This window comes from Ovis aries, chromosome 6 (assembly GCF_016772045.2).
Source record: "Ovis aries strain OAR_USU_Benz2616 breed Rambouillet chromosome 6, ARS-UI_Ramb_v3.0, whole genome shotgun sequence".
Taxonomy (NCBI): domain Eukaryota; kingdom Metazoa; phylum Chordata; class Mammalia; order Artiodactyla; family Bovidae; genus Ovis; species Ovis aries.
In genome coordinates, this window is record NC_056059.1 from 30,008,902 (window position 1) to 30,032,406 (window position 23,505).

Here is a 23,505-nt window from a genome sequence, read left to right on the forward strand (position 1 = left end):
AGTTTGGGGTTATTTAGGATTTCTGAAAAATACTCTAGACGTACTAAAGGAAATGCTCTTTTATTAATTCTTCCAGGTAAGTGTACTATCATTGTTTTACTTTCAATAAATAAGACTTCAAGTCCATCATTTCTGTTCATTTTCAGAGTAATGTTAACACTGAGTTGATAAACTAGCCTCAAAAGCATTCATATGAGAAAGAGAATGTTGGTATCCCACATGACACAGATTAGGCTTCAGCCTGGCTAGGAGAGTGCCTTTGCATTGAAAACTTAAGAGGAAACATCATCTTGGAAACTTGGAATAGCAAGTAAAAATAAAACCTGGCCAGGATTTTATTAAATACAAGCATCAGAATACTGGTTCCTTCTGTATATAGCCGAATGGGGGAAAGTAAGACTCCAGAGGTTTCTCACCTCCGCCTCCATCAGCCAGCCCGGGCTCTCAGGAGACTGCAAAGGGATCCCTAGTCTCAGACCCAGTCCTGGGAGTCACAGGCCCAGTCCTGGGAGTCCCAGGCACACTTAGATAAGCAGCACACCCAGTCCCCCGTCCAGGGCTGCCTCTGCACTGGTTGTGATTTCCTGATGGAAGTCCGTGAACGCACTAGAAGGGATCAAGGGAAGATTTTCAGCTGCATCCTTACTCTCAGATGTCTGGTACTTACATATAAATTGTGGGGGGGAAACCCTACTAGTTCACTAACAGTCTTGAGCTTTGATGGGGGCACATGACAGACTCTTCTGTATAAGTCAGCACTTGATTGAGAGACTGGCTTTGACTTGCTCATTAAATCTCTTCCTTCCTTTTCCTCTCTTCTCTGATTTTGCAACTGCCATAAATCTTCCCCTTTTATGAACTTTTTTTTTTTTTGCAACTGTAATGGAAAATAACTGTTTTAATATAATGATAATATGATATTACTTCAAGCTAAGCCTGGCTGAGTTCTCACCATCTGCCAGACTCTCATGTACTTTGATGAATGTCATTTAACCCCCCTTCATTCAGGTTTTTCTTTTGCTTCTGCACAGGAAACAGAAAAGGTTAAGCAACTTGCCCCGAATCACCAAGTAAACAAGGGGAAGGCATCTCATTTGTACTTAATTTGGCTCCAAGCCTCTGCTCTTAACCAACATGGTCTCCCATTGTGTGTCAACCTTTTTTCCCTTTATTGAAAAAAAGAATCTAGGATGGGCTCTGTGAGGTGATCTAGATTCATAGAAAATTATGCCTGTTAGAGGCTTGGTGCTTTTTAGGCCAAGAGCTTTCATGTGGCAGCTGATCAAGCCTCCAGTTTCCAACTTGTAGTGGGTCCTGGCTTTCCTCATCCTGTGGAGGGCATGAAAGGGAACTGGGTCAGTGCATCACCTTTTAGACTTCTTTGCTTTCCTCCATGATACCCTGGCAGGGAGTTCTTTTCATGGGCAATGACTGGAGGGGAGTGGGTTTTATTTGGGGAATTTTCTAAACCTTAAAAAAAAAAAAAAACTTTTTTATAAATGACAGAAGTGGCAGGCTGGTTAGGTGTATGGGTTCTGGGGCCAAGTCCCTGGGTTTGGACCTCAACTCTAACACTTACTAGCTATGGGACTTTGGGTGAGTTATGTAAACATCTCTGGTCCTCAGTCTTTCCATCTGAAAAGGGGGTTGGGATATATTCGTGCACAGACCCACAGTGAGGAGTAAAGAAGGCACCGTAATTCACATGTGCAGGACTGAGACAAGTGCCTGGCAGCACCGTGTCCCTCATTTGTGGTTCCCCCTTTTCTATGCTTCAGGAAATTCCTTTCTACCATATCTGGAGTGGGTCTCAGAGAAACCTCCACTGCACGTTCACTCTGGAGAGATTCAGCCTGAACACAGTGGAGCTGGTCTGCAAACTGTGTGTGCGGCAAGTGGAGGGAGAAGGGCAGATCTTCCAGCTGAACTGCACCGTGTCAGAGGTAAGAGGCACCCGTGGCTCTCAGAAGCAAGACGGAGAAAGCATCTCAGTGTGCGCCTACGGGAAGTCCTAGAGGGCCGGCTTGTTCACTAATGAACACAGGGAGATACCAATACATAGAAGTGCAATAGAGGATCCTTTTCAAAAAACAAGACTTTTATAGTTTGTGACATGAATTTAAGGACTTCTTACACACCTCTGAACTTCAGCCGTAAGGATTAACTTGTGTGCACATACAATAACTTTCCCAAAGCGTCCCCACTGTCCCCTGGACCACCGATGCTCTTACTGTCGATTCTGCTGCTTTCCTCGGGATGCACCTGTCTTGGCCCAGCTGTGCACTGCCCAACGCCTCCTTTCCTTTCTTCTCCATGTTGAAAGGAGAAAGCTCTGGGTGTGCTTGCTGTCTTAAACCTCACCCTCCAAACAGAAGAGATGCCCCTCTCCTCAGTGTGACAGAGAGTCCAGAAATAGAAGGTAAACTTAGGCATAACCCCCAGCGGCCCTCTCACTATCTTTCCTCACTGTGATCCTCACGCGCTTCAGGTGGGACTTTTTAGAGTGTCTGTATCTCAGAAATAACAAGCATAGCTGCTATTTAAAACTTCCCTGGGTGGAAAGAAGGGGTGCTCATGACCTTACGGGTTACCTGGGACCTCAGGGTTTGGAGTTAAGACAGTGGAAACACTTCAGGCTGAAGGGACGAGAGAGGACCAGACAAAAGGAAGGGGCAGCACCTTCTGGGGCCTGCAGAACGGGGCTTGGTGCTGCTCCGTGAGCCACAGCTCGGAACTGTTATCTTTTAGAACTACAGTATCCGATTTAACAGACCCCTCTCCCTTGCTGGCTCATGTGCGGTGACGAATGACATGTCCCATGTTCAGTGTGTCTCTCTCTGCGTGTGGTATTTAAGGACGGTCTTCCTTAGCAAACCGAGGGGGGAAGCACATCGGCCCCGCCGCATCCTCCTTTCCCACAGCCCTCCGAGCTGCGGTCATCATTTCCTCCCGCAGTTTCATGAGACTTTTGACTCATAAACAACTTCAGTCACAGACCTCGGTGACATTCATAAAGCATGATCTCGGTGTCAGGGCGCCATGGCAACCGCCCAGCCTCCCGACAGGCCGGCCTATCGCCTGGGCCCAGAGCATCACCCCTGCTGGCTTGGGAGGGTGTTTTCACTTTCCAGGCCCAGCAGGTCTGCAAAGTTCAATAACCACCCAGCTCCAGGGACAACAAAGGCTGCGGAATTTTGGAGCGGGGCGAGGAGGTCTGCGCCTTTGATGCTTGCTTTCTGTTCAGCCTGAGCGTCGGCTGTGTGATGAAAAGGTGGATCAGCTGTGGCCGCAAATGAAAGGGCGCCGTGCAGGGCTCTCCCCCCACTGAGGAGACAGTGTCGCCTAGTGTGATCACAGTTTAAGGACTTTCTTTCTTGTGCCAACAGAGAGGAAAGATGGTTTCTTTTGCAACCTGGTGGCTGTCAGCTCTGAGAGGCCCACCCTTCAAGTCCCCTCAGAGGCCTGTGACAGACAAGCACAGTGAACAGGGTTGGGGGAATGTGTGTGCAGAAAGGCCCCAAGTCAGGTGACTTTGGGGATTAGGGGGCGCAAGGCTGCTTTTCCTTCTGGGTCACTGAGTCCCACCGCTGCTGTTAGCATCTGAATGCTGTGCACGCGGGCTGGTACTGACATTGGGAGCCAGGCTATACACTGGGAACAATTGGCTCTGGAGTGCCCTGAGCCCTGGATCCTCAGCAAAAGCTCGAGGTGGGGTCCCCTGTGACTGACAAGCCATAACCAACCAGAGAAAGGGCTCCATGGGTGGTGACTGTCTGCTGGATGGGGCTCCTCCCTAGGGTCACATGGCAAGTTGGCGGGTGGGCTGGGGTTGCAGTTCCAGTGCCCCATCTCCCCAGAAGGAGCTGACTTTCTAGCACTGTGCCGCTTCCCAAAGCCACTCAGCCCTCGGGCCTCTCCAGCCAGGTGGAGGACCTGCCGCCCCCCAGGAGACCCAGCTGTGCTGGACGGAGCTGGATGGTTGTTCCTCTCTGGGTGCCTCAGCCAGTGATTCCTTCCTTACCTAGAGATAAAGTTTAAGAATGAAAATGCCTGGCAGGGTATGGGGAAGAATGAGTGTCAAAATGTAAATGGTGGTAAGAGGGTTCTTCTTAGAGGAACCAGGGAAGTAATAAAGGGGAAGGTGCCCACCGAGAGAAAAAAAAAAAGTAAAAGAGGAATTTCAGTCTCTCCAGGACTTTTAACTGTAAAAACAAAGACATTATAACTAACTCTTAACTGTTGACTCACAGCACTTCTGTGCACACCAAGAACAGTGTTAGCGTCCAAAGCGTCACTGTGCTAAAGCCATCCTATTTACCTCGTCTGTTTTCTATAATCTGTTCAAAAGGACGCTTGGGGAAATTTAGTTTTTCTAAGTGCCTTTAGGAAGAGTCAGAATACAGGAGTGGAAAGTTACTTCTCCTGTGGAGTGTTGAAATGTAGGCAGCTGTTTGGTTTAATGGTTAAAAAATCGTATGTTTAAGAGAATCGTAACATCAAAGACAGATGGTACCAATATCAAACAATAGTATTGTAATAAGCATTATGTGAGAGTATACTTTTACCTGGAAGTAAAGGAAGAAATAACAGCAACAGAAATTAGTAGGTGGAATTTAAATGTAAATGTGTGTATGTATTTTTCTTTTACTTCCAAGGCTGTTGTCAGCCAGCTGATAAGAGACAAGATGATGCTCTTTGGGCGTCTTATTTCGTCCACACAGAAATGAACAGGCTGGAGATGCAGGGTTTGAAGGCCCACGTAAAGTGCTGATGGTTCCTTATTCACCAGGAAGAGGGGAATCGGGTGGCTGTGAGCACACAGTCTTCCTGAGAGCTATGCCTGCCTCTCCAAGGCCTTCACCTTTAGTACTGAACAGTGAGAAAGACCTTACCTGTAGCCACAGTTAGTTAGAAGCTCTATGGAGTGGGTTTCCTCCTCTCTCTGTATCAAGAAACATTTTCTCTCACTTCAACAAATCTGAATTGAAGAGCTTCCGTATGCAAGGCACTGTCCTGAGCATCATAGGAATTCTGGGGATGACAAAAATATTCTCATCTCCAGGCAGTTGGGGAAGTCAGAGAAGTCCTCTGTGAGTACAGCCAGGCTTCACAGGGCAGACTGGGTGGAGATCCCAAGCTGTGGGATGCGCCATGGGAGGGCTCCTGAGGGATAGCTAGGGGTGTTGCTCAGGAAACATGCTTTCTGGTCTAGGCTTTGAAGGGATTGGCCTGACAGAGGTTCAGGGAAAGAGCAGAAGAACTAGCAAAGTGAGGTGAAAGTGTTAGCTGGTGCCGTTGCATCCGACTCTCTGCAACCCCACGGACTGTAACCCGCCAGGCTCCTCTGTTCATGGAATTCTCCAGGCAAGAATACTGGGGTGAGGTACCCTGACCCTGGGAAAAATTGAAGGCAGGAGGAGAAGGGGAGGACAGAGATGTCTGGATAGCATCATGTCTCAATGGACATGAGTTTGAGCAAGCTCCGGGAGATAGTGAAGGACAGGGAAGCCTGGATTGCTGCAGTCCATGAGGTCGCAAAGGGTCAGACAAGACTGAGCAACTGAACAACAAGCAACCTTAAGAAAGGCACTTGGACGAGTGAATGGACCAGTCTGAGGAGAGAAAGTCATGAGAAAGACAGGGGCCAGGTTGCTGGGTGGAGGGAGCACCTGGGACCTCCAGACCAGCACACCCCCTCACTGCAGGGTTAGGACTTGGGGATGGGTGTGATAGGAAAGTGATTTGATACTTACCAAGAGAAGGCAGGAGAATGTCAGTGCTGGGCTTTAGGAAGATGAGTGTGGCAGAAGGGAGATCACAGGTGAGAAGCAGGGAGCCGGTGTGGCCACCAATGAGAACATCTGAGGCTGTGAGTCAGCGCTCCACGGGCAGCCAGGGACAGTTCAGCTGGGTTTCCACCTAGACCCCGTTGTCACGGTCCAGACAAGACACACGGAGGACCTCAAAGCGGGCCGTAGCCCTAAGGTGCGAGTTCTCTACACCTGTGCCCCCACCTCCATTTATACCTAATAGAAGTGTTGGCCACTTGTGTTCGAACATTCCTACCAGAAATCCACTGAAAAGCACCAACATGTGCCTCCACCCTGTCTTCTGGTCCCCTTGGTTTAAGTACTATGCCTTCAAGGTCCCCTGAAAAGAACTCCATGCCCAGTGCAGGGAATGATCTTCCGGATTCAGGGACTCCAGCTCCCATCTGTTGCTTCTGTTTCACACCAGTTCTCTGAGTCCTGGTATGTGTTGGAGGTTAGCATAAAGCAGCCAGTACAATCCTTGGAGACTGAGATTGCCAAGCTCTGGGTTTTGAGGCCAAAGACTATGATCACAGTCAACACTGCTGTGTGTTCTATGTTACAAAAAAAATTTTTTTTTTTTTTTTGCTCTAACATGCCCTCCAAAGGCCCTGACAGACCCCGTGTGGTGCGATTGCACAAGCCTCGCAGTGAGTCTTGGCTGCTGATCCAGGGTCACGGAACAGGCCACCCCAGGATGCACCCTGTGGCCCCACAGTGCAGGAGCAGCAGGGTTTGGGAGGTTCTGCATGGCAGGGGCACTGACCTCTGGGTGGAGGACCTCACCAGACCCCGAGACTTCCTGATGGCTGGAGCTGCATGTGGCTACTTTATCCTCCAGCAGCTAATTATCTTCACCTCAGTTACCTGCTTGGAAAAAAGAGAGAGATGACATTTAAAGTAGATTAAGTGGATTTTCTTTTATTACTTTAATAGTTCCCAGGCAACATTTGCTTTTGCTTTTCCAACCAGCAGAAGTGATCAGAAAATGATTAGAGTTTCTCCTGCAGATGAAATTCCGATTTTGCATTTATGCTGTTTTATGAGCTGAAACTATCTTAAAAGCCAATCTATGGTTTTCTCTACTAAAATTAGATTTTTTTTTTTAAGTTAAGGGTGTATAGCAATTGGAGGATTCTGTTAGCAGTTTGCCCTAAGGCAGTATACTGCATTCACCATTTTCTTTTAAAAAATTAGTCTTAGTTTTATATCGTTTAGAGGAGAGCTATGTTCCATTTCATTCAACAAAAGCAGAATCAAGCCATCTTCTACAGAGGTCAGAGGGAGAAGTTACTTGAGCATTTGCCCAGGGCATTCCCCTTAGGATCAGAGTCTCTAGAATCTCAGGTCGAGATCAGTTCATTCTCAAAGAACTGCCCTTTCAAACATTTCTCCCCCTCCCCAACCCCCCAAAATTTAAACCTTTAGGAGTACTGACATTCCCTGGCTCATCCTGGAGAATTCTAGTAGAAAAGCTGTTACTGAGTTACACACGAGGTCTCCAGCTAGCCCAGTCCTGGAGGAAGACCCATAAATCCCAGGCTGTGCAAAGTCAGCTCACAACATACTTCTCCCTCTCAGCCAGGTTATAGAGAATCACAACTTGCAGCCAGAAAGAAGACATTCTCAGTAAGGAGAATAATAGCACCCATTCTCCTCTTATCTTTTCAAACGAGGCATTATGTTGACTGGGTCAATGGGATTGCTTTTGTCTTTGGAAATAATGCTGTGTTGTTGCCCTGCCTGAACCACAGGAACCTACCGGCATGGATCTGCCTCTTCTGGACCCAGCGAGCACCATCACCACCATGACGGGCCCCAGTGCTTTCAGCATCCCGCCCCCGATCCGGCAGAAGCTCTGTAGCAGCCTGGATGCCCCGCAGACCAGGGGGCACGACTGGAGGATGCTGGCCCATAAGCTCAACCTGGACAGGTGGGTATGACCAGGCTTCAGGTCTGGTTCCTGTTAGACACAGGGCTTCAGGACTGATTACTGTTCTAGAGCAACATTCTTTTTTGTCTTTCCATCTGTACATTCACTTGCTTCCCATTCTGCCAACATGTATTAAGTGCCTGCCTTGTATCTTGCACCGTGGTGTTGCAGATACATAGTTGAGAGACATCCTGGGCTTCTCTGACTTTTCTAAGCATCAGGTTTTGTGATCTATTTCGCAAGGCCGATGGGCTAAATCCCCCTAAATGATATAGCCGTGCACTAATTATCGTCCCTCACCTCCTGTTGAAGCAGGACCTAATGCCGGATGGGTGATTAACATGCTAAACACAGCAGAGCTGTGAAGTTATGAAGAGACCTCAGGAGCCTCTTCTCTTTAGAACTTTGCCATCACTGCCAAGCAAAACACTAGGCATGACCTGTCAAAGATGATCAGAGGCTGGGCTGGAAAGAAAACATAAGCCTCCTGACTTCCTGTTCAGGATGTGACCCACAGACATCTTGTCTCTTAAATTATCTTACTCAGAGTTGAGGTTAACAAAGTTAAGCATCACGTCTCCTGTCTGGGGCTGACCTAATTAAACATGAGCTAGTTATTCAGGACAGCTCACTGCAAGCCCCAGTTTCTCAAGGGGGACCAGGATACTTATAGAAATGCAGAAACAAAAAGGTTTAGTCAAGACTGAAAAGAAAACAGACCCATAAATCACACCGTTCAGCCCTTTTTCCCATTACCAATTACAGGTACTTGAATTACTTTGCCACCAAATCAAGTCCAACTGGTGTCATCCTGGATCTCTGGGAAGCACAGAACTTCCCAGATGGAAACCTGAGCGTGCTGGCAGCTGTCTTAGAGGAAATGGGAAGACATGAAACAGTGGTGTCATTAGCAGAAGGGCAGTATTGACCCAGGCCGGGGCTGAAGTGGAGGAGGAGAGCCCGTCTGGACCAGTGAGCTCCACAAGCAAGACTGCAGCGGGAGAGAGAAGGCAGACAGACACAACTACCAATGTACGCGCCCACTCTACTCGGACACCGCCACAGGAGTCAAGAACAATTGTACAAATGTGTATCTTGAATTTAGAAATCAACCTAATTTTCCTCTTAGTTGGGCTGTATGCTGTGTGGTACAGGATCTTACAGTTTCCTAGGAAACGCTTTTTATTGCTATCCAGATATATGGATAAACTTTCTTAACAAACCCAATTTCTACAAACGTTGTTTACATCAAATTGGACAGGGATGCAGACACTGTCCATGGCTCGTTCTATTTTTGTTTAAATCATTTGAAGTTGAAGCTGTGGACGGTTTGCTGTGTCTCTTTCAGATTAGTAATTTACAGAGAAATCACAAGAGTTTTCCTACAAATTGTGTGCATCAAGTGTCTCAGATAATCCTCCCATCAGTGTTCTCTTTCTAGAACTTGTAGAACCAGTGTTACTGTTTGTATCAGGGAAGTGGAGAATCTAAGCCTAAAGGAGAAATAGAGAAGTCTTCTTATTCCTTGAGGGCACTGTCTCATGCCCTCAGGGAATAAAGCTGTATCATCACAGGAAGACCTTGATTCATGTTCAACAACACAAGAATTTCTTCACAACTTGTGTGTTGGTAATATGCAACTTGAAGTGTTTTGGTTTTGTTTTAAAGGTATCATCATCATCATCATTATTATTATCGATGAGTATTTACAAGTATTCTAGTAAAAGGATTTACTTTGTTTTTGTTAGCAGTACTGTTAGTATTTAGGTATCGACCTGACCTGGGCACCTTCTCATAACAAGGTGGATGTGGTCACCAGTTTAATTAAGCAGGCATCCCTTGCTTCCTTGACATTTTTATCTTTCTTCAGTCATTCTGCCTGAGAAGGTGGTAAATGCTTACCGACTTTGTCGGTCTATTCTTTGAGCTTGCTCAGGCAGGGGCTTTGTCCCCCGAGTATTGTCATGGGACATGCTCTCGATTCAAGCTCACGCAGTATTGTGGTCATGCAGCCCCACACACCTTCGGTGGGTCCTCTGTCTACCGTGGAGGCAGTGTGATTGAAGGAACAGCCTCTGAGCTGGAGATCAGGAAACCAGTTCTCATTCTGGGTTTGTCATTGTCACTCTGTGCTCCCTTGGGAGAGTCATTTACCCTCATTGGACCTCAAGTTTCCTCACCTGTAAAATGAAGGGGTGGATTAGATCAGCTCAAGGTTCTAAAACGTTTGACTTCCCACTGTGATGCCTCCAGTCTCCTTCATCAGTCTGAAGACCACAATGGACGCTGACCTGGATCATTTAACGATTCAACCTGTCTTTCGCCCAGGCTACATTATGCCTTCCAAATAGTTCTGACTTGGAAGATAATTATTCTGGCCTGTAACATATTTGTTATGCTTTCAAGTCTCGTCTTCGTGTCCCTGCATCACGCTGCTCACCCAGAGATGGCATCCCCTTCTCACTTTCTTTCCTCTCTTGGGACCAGTTGCCTTCCTGACTAGTTGCAAATTATGTTCTATTATTGTCTTGGTCAAAAATTTTTTAATTAAAAAAAATTTTTAACTGAAAAATAGCCAGTCAACAGACTACTTTTGTGTAAACGATGATATTTCTTTAGGACCATACAGGCTCTTTGCTTTAACACGGGGGCTCAATTCTTCCAGCAGGTGAGGGGGTAAAGAGTCAACAGTCCAGGAGCCAAACCGAGACTGAACAAGCACCCCTGCCTATGAATTGGCACTTTCAAAGCATGGCCGTGGCTTACCTTGAGGCTAGAGGTATCCAAGTTACGGAATGGATTTGAATTAGAAATAATCTTACCCTTTTCCCCTTCTTTCCACATGCATTTCCTCACCTGTTTTGGTAATTTGTTGATATTCCCAGGTTCTTCTATCCTCATCACTGAGAAACTGTTGATACCTTGGTAGGGAGCCTTTTCTTACCTTCTGTTTTAGATCCATGAAGATTATCCCATCATCTGTCTCTCTCAGCCCACACCCTGTACCATGACACGTGCTGTGAAAGGTAAGACTGCACTCATAAACAAGTTCAGTGCATCATGCTTATACCAGGATATCTTTGACCAAGAGATAGTAAAATTGTACTCTACAAAAAAAACTTAATTTTTAAAAGGGGGGGAAGCAGAAAAAGAGCTATGGTGCATTGCTGCATCTTAAAATGACTTTTCAAGATTACTCACCATTGCTGGTTTAGAGGGCTGTTATCTCTGGAAGTCAAGAATTAGAAATCTGATGCCTAATAAAAAATAGAAAGGAGCAAATATGTAGTATCCAGATAAATTAATTTCAAAACTGACTTTTAAAAAGTCATCAACCCAGAACTACAAAAGATAGCAGGAACTGTATTTTCAAAGCCACTGGTTCACTTGAAGTGCGTCCTGGTATTTGGTTCTACGTCTTAGCACCAGAAAGGGGAAAGGCGGTTAATTCCTTAAAAGTGAGGTACTTGCCTGTCATAGACCTCCATCATGGTCCCTGTCAGGGGAGCAAACTTCCATATGTATACAGCACGCCATTTATATCAAATAATTTACACAGCAAATTCTGATTTCCTTCTTTTGGGGAGTGAAGTAATAGCTGTTAGATTGCTCTCAAACTCAGGTCTAGGCTCAACAGTTCAGTATATAGGGAGCAACCTCATCAGCCATCCTGTAACATGCCCTCCCTTTCATTCCTAGGGCTTCGCTGCAGGTTGAGAGCAAAAACCAGCTTACTTCATCAGGAAGAAAAAAAAAAACAAAAATCTCTCACTTGTGCATGGTGCCATCTAGTGGTAGCTAACACTATCTGCCCCAAGTTTAATAGGAAATCTCAGGAAGAGGTTTTTGACAATGGGAATGGATACCTGTAGCGTGCATAGCATCTTTATGACAGACATGCGGAAGTTTTCACATCAGATAGACATTTCTTATTCTTATCTTTTTTTCCACTTAAATTACCCATATCAAAAATTACATGTCATTATGAGCCTAGTTGCTTCCCTGGTGGCTCAGATGGTAAAAAATTCTGCCTGCCATGCATGAGACCTGGGTTCAGTCCCTGGGTTGGGAAGATTCCCCTGGAGAGGGAAATGGCACCCCACTCCAGTACTCTTGCCTGGAAAATCCCATGGACAGAGGAGCCTCGTAGGCTACAGTCCATGGGGTCGCAAACAGTCGGACAGGACTGAACAACTTTACTTTTTATGAGCCTAGTACATTTGTTTCTAACTCCACACACACCTCAGACTGGGTTTTGACATCTCAAATTGGTGTTACAGAAATAATAGAAATACATAAAAATCTACAAAACAACTTTTGAAGATTTATTATTTATATTTTTCACTAGGCTTCATGTGTTTTAAAACTTACCTTTAGTTCTCTGATATTTATTTTTGAAGACATAAGCAGCATCCAGTAAGTTTTATATATGCAAATACTACATCTAATGAAGTGAAAACTGTTGTGGTTGTTAATCAAGGAGAAGAAACTAGCTTCCTTCTGAATTTAGGGATCTAAAAGCAGATGTTTCATCCTGTTTTGATTTTCCTCTCACTAAATAAAATTTCCTTAATGTGATCTGGAAGGAATAGAAGTTAGATTCAGAATATTGATAACTGGGCACAAGGTGTTAGCAAACTGTAACACCAAGGTGCTCATAGCCAAGAGCCTTTTCATAAACAGCAAGAACACCAACGTGGACACTCACCTCAGTTACCCAGAAGAATTCCCATCTTCATGGAAGCAATGTAAGCTCTTCCAAGGCAGGTCAGTATTCGGGGTGAGATGTCCTTTCGTATACTGAATAACCATTAGCCATCTTGGGCTTCCCAGGTGGCACAGTGGTAAAGAATCTACCTGCCAAGCAGGAGATGCAGGTTCGATCCCTGGGTTGGAAATATCCCCTGGAGAAGGAAATGGCAACCCACTGTAGGATTCTTGCTGGGAAATCCCATGGACAGAGGAGCCTGGTGGGCTGCAGTCCACGCTGTTACAAAGAGTCAGACACAACTTAGCAACTAAACTACAACAACGGGTATTAGCAATTTAATGCTATCACAGGCCCAATCAGAAAGAACTGAATGAAATGGCAAATAAAAGACACCTATGACAAAGGACAATAGTTGAACAAATGAATTACCCTGATAATATTTAGACAACATGCAGCTCCAACCCTTTATACTGATACATACTACTATTTTGTGGGGCTACCCTGGTGGCTAAGATGGTAAAGAATCTGCCTGCAATGTAGGAGACCTGGGTTCAATCCCTAGGTTGGGAAGCTCCCTTGGAGAAGGGAATGGCTACCCACTCCAGTATTCTTGCCTGGAGAATTCCATGGACAGAGGAGCCAGGCGGGCTACAGTCCATGGGGTCACAAAGAGTCGGACATGACGAAGCAACTAATACTTTCACTATTATTTTGTAGATTTTAATCTCCCAACTTTCAGATAGTAGAACCATTCGTTAGGAGTAAGTCATGGAGACTGAGTTCAGGACACTCTGGAAACTATATGGTCAGTAACACTTTTTAGGGGTGTAAGAAAGATATTTTGAACACTGCAATAGTAGAGGTGAGATTTTATTAACCTTCTTCTGGAGAGGAGCAGACAAGGCTGTGGTTTATGTATCTTGAAGGGTGTCTCTGCTGGGAACACAGCAGCTGCGCTCCTGGTGCACGTCTGCCTCTGTCTCTCTCATGGATGTTGGAGGAAGGAAGCAGTAGCTGATCACCATCTCCTCAGGGTTCACTGCCTTTGCCACTTCAAGGTCTGCCCACGTGAGGTCAAGCACATAAAAATACTGACCTTCCAGAGAGTATAAAGGAGGTAGAGAAAGTTTCCTTATCTAGTCTTCAGACTTCAGGTTGAATGGGAGCTATGGGTCTTGCTGAGCGAGGCTTCTGGACAAGTTATCAGTCTTGCACAGAGACCCCAGTCCAAGTCTGAGGCCAATGACAGGAAGGATGCCTGTGGACACAGCCAAGTGAAACTGGGTTTGATCCATCTGCTTTGAGAGCAGAGGCACTTTTGTGAGTTAGAATGCCATCATGCCATCCCTCAAAATCAATTATTTGTAAAGATGATAATGGTCAATGAGCATTAGATTTTATGGAACCAATAAGGAAAATATTTTTATGACATTATCTCAAGGTAATAAAATGTTTTACCTTTTGAGTGCCTCACAGGACCAACTATTACACTTTGCCTTTTTGGTTTTTTGTATTTTTTTAAACTTTACTGAGCTAATGTTGACTGAAATCCTTAGAACTTTGCCTCGGTGCAATCAAGTGCTATTTCTTTACTCTAAGAAATCTATTTGTATAATCTCTGGCTGTAATGCTTATTTTGAAAAAGTTTCTTTGCATCTCAAATGATTTTTTTATGGAATAGGGCATAAGGGGAATAAATACATTGTAAGCATTAATAATTTAAGCCTGTGTCTATACAGGTTAAGTAAGCCAATGGAGTCATAAGTATTTCCATAATTCATGCCTGAAACCAATTTGTGAAAATAGGGAGATGGCCTTATATGTCCCTGGGTGTGTTTGCTCTACATACTAACAACTAACTTCCTGATACGTTAGTCTTAGCCCTGTGATTGCCCCATTTTTGGAAATCCTGCTCTAAAAATCTGTCTTCAGAAGAGTTTATGGCTCTCAGCTTTTTTGGTGGCCCTGTCACCTGCCTGAATTGATCTACAGGTGGAATATGAATGGGCTCATGCACCCAGACATAACATACATGCCTGGCTGTATTTCAGCATAGTCAAGGAAAGTGCTGCCAGGACAGACAGACAGGAACTCCATAAATGCACTGGCAAACAAAACCAACCAATACAGAAGCTATTTCCCACCCAGCCGTATTCTTTAGACTTTTACCTGCTACAGAGAGCTGTCCGGAGACGATCTAGGATTCTGCAGAGTGTCAGGAGTCTTGACCCACCAGCTGTGGAGAAGGGAAAAAGGAAGGTGGCCTGAGGTAAGGTCAGCTGCCCACAAGACAAAGCATCTGCTATGGTATACACCAGCCTCCACACCTGCCATTCCAGACTGTGCCTCAGCAAAAGTCTAAGCTGCTGAAGCTGTAACACTTCAGGGTCTTTTAGCCAATATGCTTAAGTCCTGCGTGCCAATCTTAAATTTCACAGTCTGCTGGACTTGGCAGTATCAGAGCAGCTACTGAAGATGATGGCACCAGCCAGGGTGGAATAATCCTCGGTACTGAGTTCAGAAGGTGAATCATGGGCAATTATTGCTGATCAGCAGCCTAAGCATTGATAAACCCTGACCTCTGAAGGTCAGCACTATGGGAGGCAACATCCAAGAACTGTGACCTGAAACACGTCCCAGATGCCAAACCTGATCGAGCAAAAGAGTAAGAAATCCACAGCCAGCGCAAAATGCCTCACCCTTTTATATTGTTATGTGACACCTGTAAACGTGGGCAAATAAATTCTCACACACACTCCTCCAGGCAACAGCGGTCAGAACAAGCTGAGGGTGCGACCTGCCTCCTCCCCTTTGCTCTTCCCCAGGCCTCCTCTTTGGTAGTGAGATCCTCACCCTTCAAACAGGATGCATTCAGCCCAGTTTCAGGGAAGAGCATCCGTGTGTGTGTGTGTGTGTGTGTGTGTGTGTGGTGTGTCATGGTGTTGTACGTGTTCACTGAGTTTATGTTAACCTGTCACACACTGGCAACCTTCTCTTCATTCTTTCTAAAGAAGACAACCAATGTTTGTCAGAGAAAACTCCCCAGCAGTCTGTGCTATAGAGACATGTCACCCACCTGCTAGTCCTGGAGGACAGTTCAACCACAGAAACGGCACAGTAAGGTTTTGTGCTGTGTTGTCCTTCTTTTCTCAAATACAATGACACAACCTTAACTTTTCAGATATGGAACACTTCTTTTACTGTTTTGGAGTTCCCTCTTGCTGTATCTTCTATGCAATTCCTTTTCTAGAAACCCCCTGCAGAGGCGTGCTCTCTGGGGTCCCATCTGAGTCGCCGTGCACTGGAAGTGAGGGGTGCTAGCCCTGGCTGCCTCTCTCCATTTTCCTGCAGTTCTTTGGTTTGTAAATTTGCCTGTATCTATCCTGTCAGCCAACATGTACAAAATGTAAGAAAGAATTTTTAAACAGGTAATAAATTATATTTATAAGCAACAGAGTGTGCTGCCTCACTTATTCCGTCACAGAGCCCTCCTCTGTGTGAAGAGTCAGTCACCCAGTGTTTCTTCAATAGCATGGAAAAGCACTTGGACTCTGCACGGATGGTAACCGCAACCTCCCTCAGGCCAGGATGAGGCTCTAGGACAATGCTTCTCAAGCCTCTGTGCACAATGGTGTCAACTTGAGCAGCTTTACAAAATGACTGCCTGGATCTCACTCTCAGAGAACCTGAATTCATAGTTCTGGGGTGGCCGTGGGAGTATAAGTTCCCAAGTGATATTAGTGAGCAGTTACGGCAGGGACCGGGTCTGGGTACAGTGGGTCAGAGGCCCTGGAGAGTTGGGAAGAAAGTGATCGAAGGCCAGACCCTCATATAGTCCACTTTAGATGAATTCTGCACAGACTTGTGGTTGCCAAGGGGGAGCGGGGATGCGAGAGGGATGGATTGGAAGTTTGGGATTAGCAGACGCGAACTACTGTGTGTAGGATGGATAAACAGCAAGATCCTAGCATATACCACAGGGAACTACATTCAACATGAAACTACCAGCAGAAATTAACACAGCATTAAAAGTCAACTATACTTCAATAAAATTTTGAAAATAAGCAAAAGTCTGCAAAGAGCCACACGGTATATGTGTGCTAAATCACGCAGTTGTGGCCGACTCTTTGAGACCCCATGGACTGTAGCCCGCCAGGGTCCTCTGTGGAATTCTCCAGGCAAGAATACTGGAGTGGGTTGCCATTTCCTCCTCCAGGGGATCTTCTGACCCAGGGATCGAGCCCCAGTCTCCTGCGTCTCCTGCGTTGCAGGCAGATTCTTTACCACTGAGCCATCTGGGAAGCAACAGCTACATTAGTAGGTGCAAAATGAAAAGGGAGGATGCCCAGAGCTAGAGCAAACACCAGACCGACCCGCTCAACTTGTTGGAGGATGGCAGGCCACTCCCTCCAAGTGTGCAGGGGACTCTGAGGCAGTCTCTTCCGGGTGAGGGAGCTTCTCTGAGAGGGGAAGCTCCTGCCCATTCCTGCCCCTCAGCCTTGGCCGCCAGAACCTGTGAGTAACTGGACCTGTCCTGACAGTACTGTCTTGACTTAAGGCCATCCAAGACTGGAGTCACAAAACCAGCTGTGGCAGAGCTGAGAAAGTGGTGGCACTGGAGTCCGGGTAAACCAGAGTCCTGGTAAAACAGAAGGGAGAAGTGGGCACTGTGGCTGAGAAGTTAGCGCCATTTAAAGAATAGAAACTCCATAAAGAATGAAACGGCACTTCACAAAGACAGTACACGGTGGCACAGGCTCAGCCCACGACCATCCTTGAGCCCTGCTTTGGAGCTTTGGTGGCTGGGGCTGCTGTTGGGAAAACTGCACCCAACAAAACGCACATGTATTTTCCGAGCTGGGGAGGAGGGCTACCCCAGCCCCTCTCTGGGTTGGTGTCACTGGAAAGTTCTGGCATGTGGCCCAGGAAAAGAACCCTTATCAGCCCCAGAGTTCCCGACAGCCAGTTAATAGCACAACCTGGGAAGGCATTGCTTCACAGGAACAAAAGTCCTGAGAGCAGGAACACTTGTGCTCTGCTGCAGTGATGGGAAGGAACTACCAAGCATGCGACTTAAAAGTGGCCCAGGCAAGCAAAGATGCTGTTCACCTCAGCTGGGGTTTACCATCTCTGCCTTTGAGTCCAGGAAAGCCCACAGCATCCAGGAGTGGGGTGCAGACAGGGTGGGAGAGGGTGTCCCCACTACAGACTCTGGCTAGTTTCACATGTTGCCAGCTTTACATCCTGCCAAATTAACGTCCGTGAGGAAAAGCAGTATTTACGAGCACCTGCTCTGTGCCTGGAGTGGAGCCACACAGACTTCCCACATTCACCTCATCTGTTTCTTCTCAGAGCCCCATGAGGTGGGTTTTGGTCTCAATTTATAGGAAAGAGGTCTGGGGCTCAGACTATGTACTTCTACGAAACTGAGATGATGAAAACCATGCACGTGACTTAGATCCATCTGAATCCCCATGTTGGCGTGAACTCTCCTGGCATTACTGCAGCTGACTCAGCACAGCCAGTCACACACCCTGGAGCCCCTGGGAACTGAGGTGAAGCCTGCCTGTGCTCCCGGTGCCCCAACGACTCTGGGTCTCCTCTCTCTGGATCCAGTCTCCACTGTGAAAGTAGAAAGTGAAAGTTGCTCTTTGCAACGTTTGACTCTTTGCAACCCCATGGATTGTAGCCTATCAGGCTCCTCTGTCCATGCAATTCTCCAGGCAAGGATACTATGGAGTGAGTTGCCATTCCCTTCCCCAGGGGATGTTCCTAACCCAGGGATAGAACTGGGTCTCCCGCACTGCAGGCAGATTCATTACTTTATAAGCCACCCCCGGATGGCCTCGAAACCAACGTTCACTCTGGCCTCCAGGATTCCCAGGCCATGAACAGACAACTGAACGTGTTCCCTCTCCCTCTGCAGATGGCTGTCTCCTCTCTGGGGGACATTGATTCAGAAACAGCAGCAACAACCTGTTAGCTCCACACCCCACGGACTTCACAGTCGGGAAGAAGGATGGAGTCTCTCTCCTGCCATTGGGGCGCTGCTTCCAGGTCACTGCCCTTGCATGAATGCCCACTCTGTAGTACCTCAGGCCCCATCAGCCTCTGTCTCCACCCTCTGCCCGCATCCCACGATGGCTCTGGTGAATCCTGTCTCACAATCTTCATGTCATTAGACCACCACCATCCTGGGGGGCTTTGAAATCCACAAAGACGGATCCAACGACCTGGCTTTGGCACGCACGTGTCATCACCAATCATTCTGTCCATAAATAAATCCATCTGCCCCTGTGAGTACACTCTCAGCCGGTCCTTGGTCTTGTCACTCACTCTTTGAAATCTTGATTCTGAACACAGCCTCTTTCTCAGTAACTGCGAACGCACCACCTCGACCCCAGCCTAGTTACCTGCCCTCTGACCTAGTTTCCCTGGACCTGTCGCCTACCTCTTCTTTAGTCCCCTCCCTCCTCTGGACCACGTCAGCTGTCCCCTTGATGATAAATCTTATTTTCCAGGGCCCCTTGCTGCATATGCCTGGTAACTCCCACCTGAAATGAAACCAGCTGTCACAGTCTCCAGGCCTGCATCTGAGTTCCTGATAGAAAAAAATAAAACCATAAAACTATTAATACATAGAAGAGTAGCACAGGGAATTTGTAATAATAGCTAATATTCAGCAATAGTCGAGTGCTTCACCTAATGCTTAGGGGCATGGCATGGATTATTTAATCTTCAGAACGGCTCCGTGCGGTAGAGATTAATATTATTCTTCTCTTCAAGGGGAAGAAGCCAAGTCTTCAAGAGGTCAAAACAGGGCTACCCTGACAGAGCGGGGAGAACGAGGGGGCCCAGGTTCACACGCCGGTTGTCTGGTGGCCCAGCAGCCACGCCCCGGTCACCAGCCACAGTCAGCCTTCTCCATCTCAGTGGGGCCCTCGGCATTGCCTGTAAGCATCTGCCTGTGACCTTGTCACCAAGGTTCTCACCTTTCCTCTCACTCTCAGCAGATGACTGTTCCTCCTAATTACAGACAGAATCGGAGCCATCAGACCTCTCATCCCGCTCTCCTGCCGCCACGGCGCACACTTACCTGGGGCGCTGTCCACAGCTGCCTCTCCCGCCTGTTACAACGTGACATTTTTAGAGACAGAGAACAGGCACAGCTATAAGACAACAGACATGTTCTTTCCAAGGGGAGAATGAAACCATTTTATTAGGGGGAATGTTAAAACAAAGCCATATACAATTTGTAACAAATACAATTGTTTGTTCCCTAGTTCTGAATAATTACAGTATATACAAATTCAGTAAGGCACTGGTTCCCCAAAAGAACACAAATGAGTCTTCTTTTGAAACAGACAACAAAATCCCTTATATAGTCTAACTTTTCTCCAAAAAATATGGCATTGTTTTTTTCTGTTTTTTTTTGTTTTGTTTTACAAAAGGAATCATAAGTGCTAAATTAAGTCACTTCTGATGCCTTCTTTCCTTTCCACGGCTATGTGACTAAGCTTTCTAAGGAGCTATAACTATAGAATTATTCAAGTTTAAAAAACTGTACTTCTTTCAGTGCCTTTCCATCTACCAACAAAGAACAGACCAACAACACAAAACAGTCACTTCTAATGAATATGCGTGGCTCTGGAAACATGAAAGCCGATCATTATTCAGCACTCGCTCTACCTGACTACGCAGCAATTGAAACGTGTCGAAGAATTCCCTGTAAATAAAATCTTAGCATATTTTATAAGAAGTTTTGTTTTGAGAAGAAAAAGAATGGTCACTAGTGTCTTTCAAGCAGTGCATTTCAGGAGGTCAGAGACCTGTCTCCTCACACACAATGTTCATAGCACTGCTGCCTGTGATGTAACAATCTACACCCTTTTATAAATAAATATTATGTTTCACTTAGTACTTTATCATCCATAATATTTTACTCTCTAATCCACATAATGGAGTTGTGCCGGACTCCAAACTGAACATAATATTTATATATACATATATTTATATAATATACACACACATACATAAACTATAAACCCAAATATCTTAGCATACAAAACTTATATTAGCTAACAAGTAATATTTTAGGATTCCTTTGCAGGGAAAAGGTTAGAAGAAAATTTTAGTCTTTGAAATCGTCCTGAAAGTAAGCAATCATCTACATTATTTCCAGGTCTCCACTCTTCTATTGAGAGACAAAACAAAAATATAAAATTCACTTCTGAACTACCAGAAATTTAAAAATCAAAATTAATTATTTGGAAGTGAGTAGGTAGTCTATTTAAGAACAATTTAATATTTCCTAAGTGAGGTGGATTTTGGTAAGACAGGAAAAAAAATCTATTCATAAATAAATTCTTATATCATTAAAACCCAACAGTAACTAATGTGTCTTTTTAAGTATACCAGGAAAAATTTTTTAATGTCCATAGTGAGTATACCAGGTTGGGAATTAGAAAGTAAGCTATCCATTTTTCCAAAGCAACCAAACAAATTATATGAAAGAAATTTGGACACTATCTTAATTTCTTCCCAATTTTCATAGGAATCAACACCTCCCTGGAAATCTAGTTTACCCTTCAAATCATCACCTCTCCACAGTATATTCTGATTTGAAGTTATCCATGTATAAGAACTTATTAAAAACAAAACCACATTGTTACCTAAGTGCTAAGCCCAAATATCACCTAAATTTAGGGAAAATCAAGAAACACAAACATGGCCCCACTTAACTGACATAAATGTTTACTTATTTGTTTTGCAGATGATCTGATTAGAGGCACTGAAGTTTCTCTCCTAGGCTCAGATGATTATCCCACTTAGCTTTAGCCAGATACTCCTCCTAAGCAATCGCAAAGAATATTTGACCTAAGAAAAGGGAACATTTACACTATTATTCAGGTTATGTTAATATCAGTAAAAGCAGCATTCTAATTATATTTGGAACCAACTGTTTTTAATCTTTGAAAAAGCAGAAACTTTTTTTCATATTCAAGGATTAAGCAAATATTTTTACAAAGGAGCTGTGATTATGAAGCACTGGGGAGTGAATGCTGAATACAGAACACTGCTTCTCCCAGACGGTAAGCACAGCTCACAGTCGGTCTCTGCCTTCGGATGCTGTCTGGAGGAACCAGTCACCAGCTGCAAGCTCACTTCAGAAGTCAGGAAAATATTTTCTCATTTTTCGTGCAGCTGTCACATTTCCAAAAACTCTCCATCCTTCAGCCACAAGTAGGGAAATGAAAATGTGTTATAAAACACTGCCCCCTGGAGTATTCTGGAAAGAACAGAATTGCTGTTTGGGTTTTTTTTTTTTTTTTTAAGGGCAAAGAAGAGGGGCTTCCCAATTCTTTGCTACACACTAGAGAATTCTAAGCAGCATAAGAAAGCCACAGTCAGGAAGTAAATGAATAAGGTTGAGAGGGATGTGTACAATTGTACCCTTTATTATGCTCCTGTTGCTAAGGAATACTGGCCCTGTCAATGATTTGACTCCTGCTGCTCAGAAGTGTGTGTGCCTACATAACTGAACAGGTGGAGAGATGTTCTGCGCAAGCGCTGCAGAGAAGAAAACAATAATAAATTAAAAAGTGAGCTGAACGTCATGAAAATAAAAATAAACTGAGTCAGCACTCCTAAGACGTGACACTATCACCTAAGACTTACATCCTCCATCTGTACCTATTGTAGAATCAGTCCCGACAGCCATATCTTGTGGTCTCCACTAGCATTCCTCTGCTGTTCCATTTGGAGGTTACAGTCACCTAATTTAAAATTAAAATTAGTTCAATTAACCTGATACGTTTCCTCTCCTCTAAACTCAGACAGAGAAAAGGCAGATAATAACTAAAAGAAACCCTCTTTGTACACAGTAAGTTGTGCACACTTTTCCCCTCATGCGGCCGAGGAGGTCTCTTCCGCATACCTAAGACACAAGCCACGTGTACCTCCATCCTCACCGCCTACCTTTTTGACACCATCTTCTTACAGCTCAAGAGCAAATTATCTCTATTTTAAAGCACCTTGTCTTCGACCCAGCTGACAGCCACTTTACTTAATATTGATCCTTTCATTTGAGAGATCAAAAGCCTGCAGGGGTTCAACTTCCTACACACACAAAAGCTTTGTTTGTGTTTAATGAAAGAAAAAACCTAACAGAATCAGAAATACAAAGTGGTTCTGAAGAACAGTGTTAACATTTACTTCTAGTAGAGTCTCGTAAAACCTTCATTTGTCCCACATCCTCTGAAGCTGCAGAAGGTCATGGGTGGGAATCCCCAGAGGTGGTCCCACACAGGCGGTGCCGGTCCCCAGATGCGTTCACATTGCTGCGGCTGCCCCAGTGGAGGGCTGGCCAGAGTGGTCTGAGGAGGCAGGGACACGTCGGGGGCTTTTAAGATGGGTTCCATTCGGTTCTCCAGCTTCAACGATTGTCTTTTGGTTGGTAGAGTGCAACAACATTTTACCAATGGAAATACATATTTTAATTTACCTTCCAGCAGAGTTTCTGGGAAGAACTTTAGTTATCATTCTTTAAACTGAAATAGTATATACCTTGAAACATCTACATTTTTGTTTTATTTTGGCAAAATTATCTTTTGAGGAAAAAAAAGGCAATCCCAAAATACCGGGCTTTCTTAGAAAGCAACATGCATCATATCTTGAACAAATTACCCAGGCAGTTTCTCCCGCCTACAGACAGACATGAGGAATCCGTGCTTCTGGAAACTTCTGTTTGTCCAGGCTGCTCCCTGAGATGTAAGAATACACCCTCTGGGGAGCAGGAGGATGTTCGAGGCTGGGACGGTGGATGCTGCTGGAACATCTTTTGCTCTGCCCACAAACAGGAGGATATCTACTGGCTTTGTCCAGAGACACTTACTCTTGCCTCAGAGCTTAATGTCCTGGGACTCTGACATTTTGGCAAGGGTTTTCTTAACCCGTAGGGCTGTCAGTCTTGAGGCAGGATTGTGAGCCCAGCATTCCGTCATGAGTTTCCCCATCTGCCTGAGACACTGCAGGAAGGAAAAGGAGAACCG

At 45.3% G+C, this 23,505-nt stretch overlaps 2 protein-coding genes across 11 annotated transcripts in view; one reads left to right on the plus strand and one right to left on the minus strand.

Moving 5' to 3' along the window:
• UNC5C (unc-5 netrin receptor C) overlaps positions 1-10,315 on the plus strand; it is a 422,011-nt gene extending 411,696 nt beyond the window's left edge. For both annotated transcript variants that reach the window (XM_042251227.2, XM_042251228.2), the window contains 3 exons: positions 1,779-1,943; positions 7,565-7,743; positions 8,509-10,315. In XM_042251227.2, the coding sequence (XP_042107161.1) occupies positions 1,779-1,943; positions 7,565-7,743; positions 8,509-8,671 (507 nt within the window). In that variant the 3' untranslated portion in view covers positions 8,672-10,315. The remainder of the gene's footprint in view (positions 1-1,778; positions 1,944-7,564; positions 7,744-8,508) is intronic.
• A 9,330-nt stretch (positions 10,316-19,645) lies between these two features.
• The window catches only part of BMPR1B (bone morphogenetic protein receptor type 1B), a 454,039-nt gene continuing 450,179 nt past the window's right edge, over positions 19,646-23,505 (minus strand). For 8 of the 9 annotated variants that reach the window (XM_060416665.1, XM_042251058.2, XM_060416664.1 and 5 more), the window contains one exon: positions 19,646-23,481. In XM_060416665.1, coding sequence (XP_060272648.1) covers positions 23,356-23,481 — 126 coding nt within the window. In that variant the 3' untranslated portion in view covers positions 19,646-23,355. 9 annotated transcript variants of the gene reach the window in all.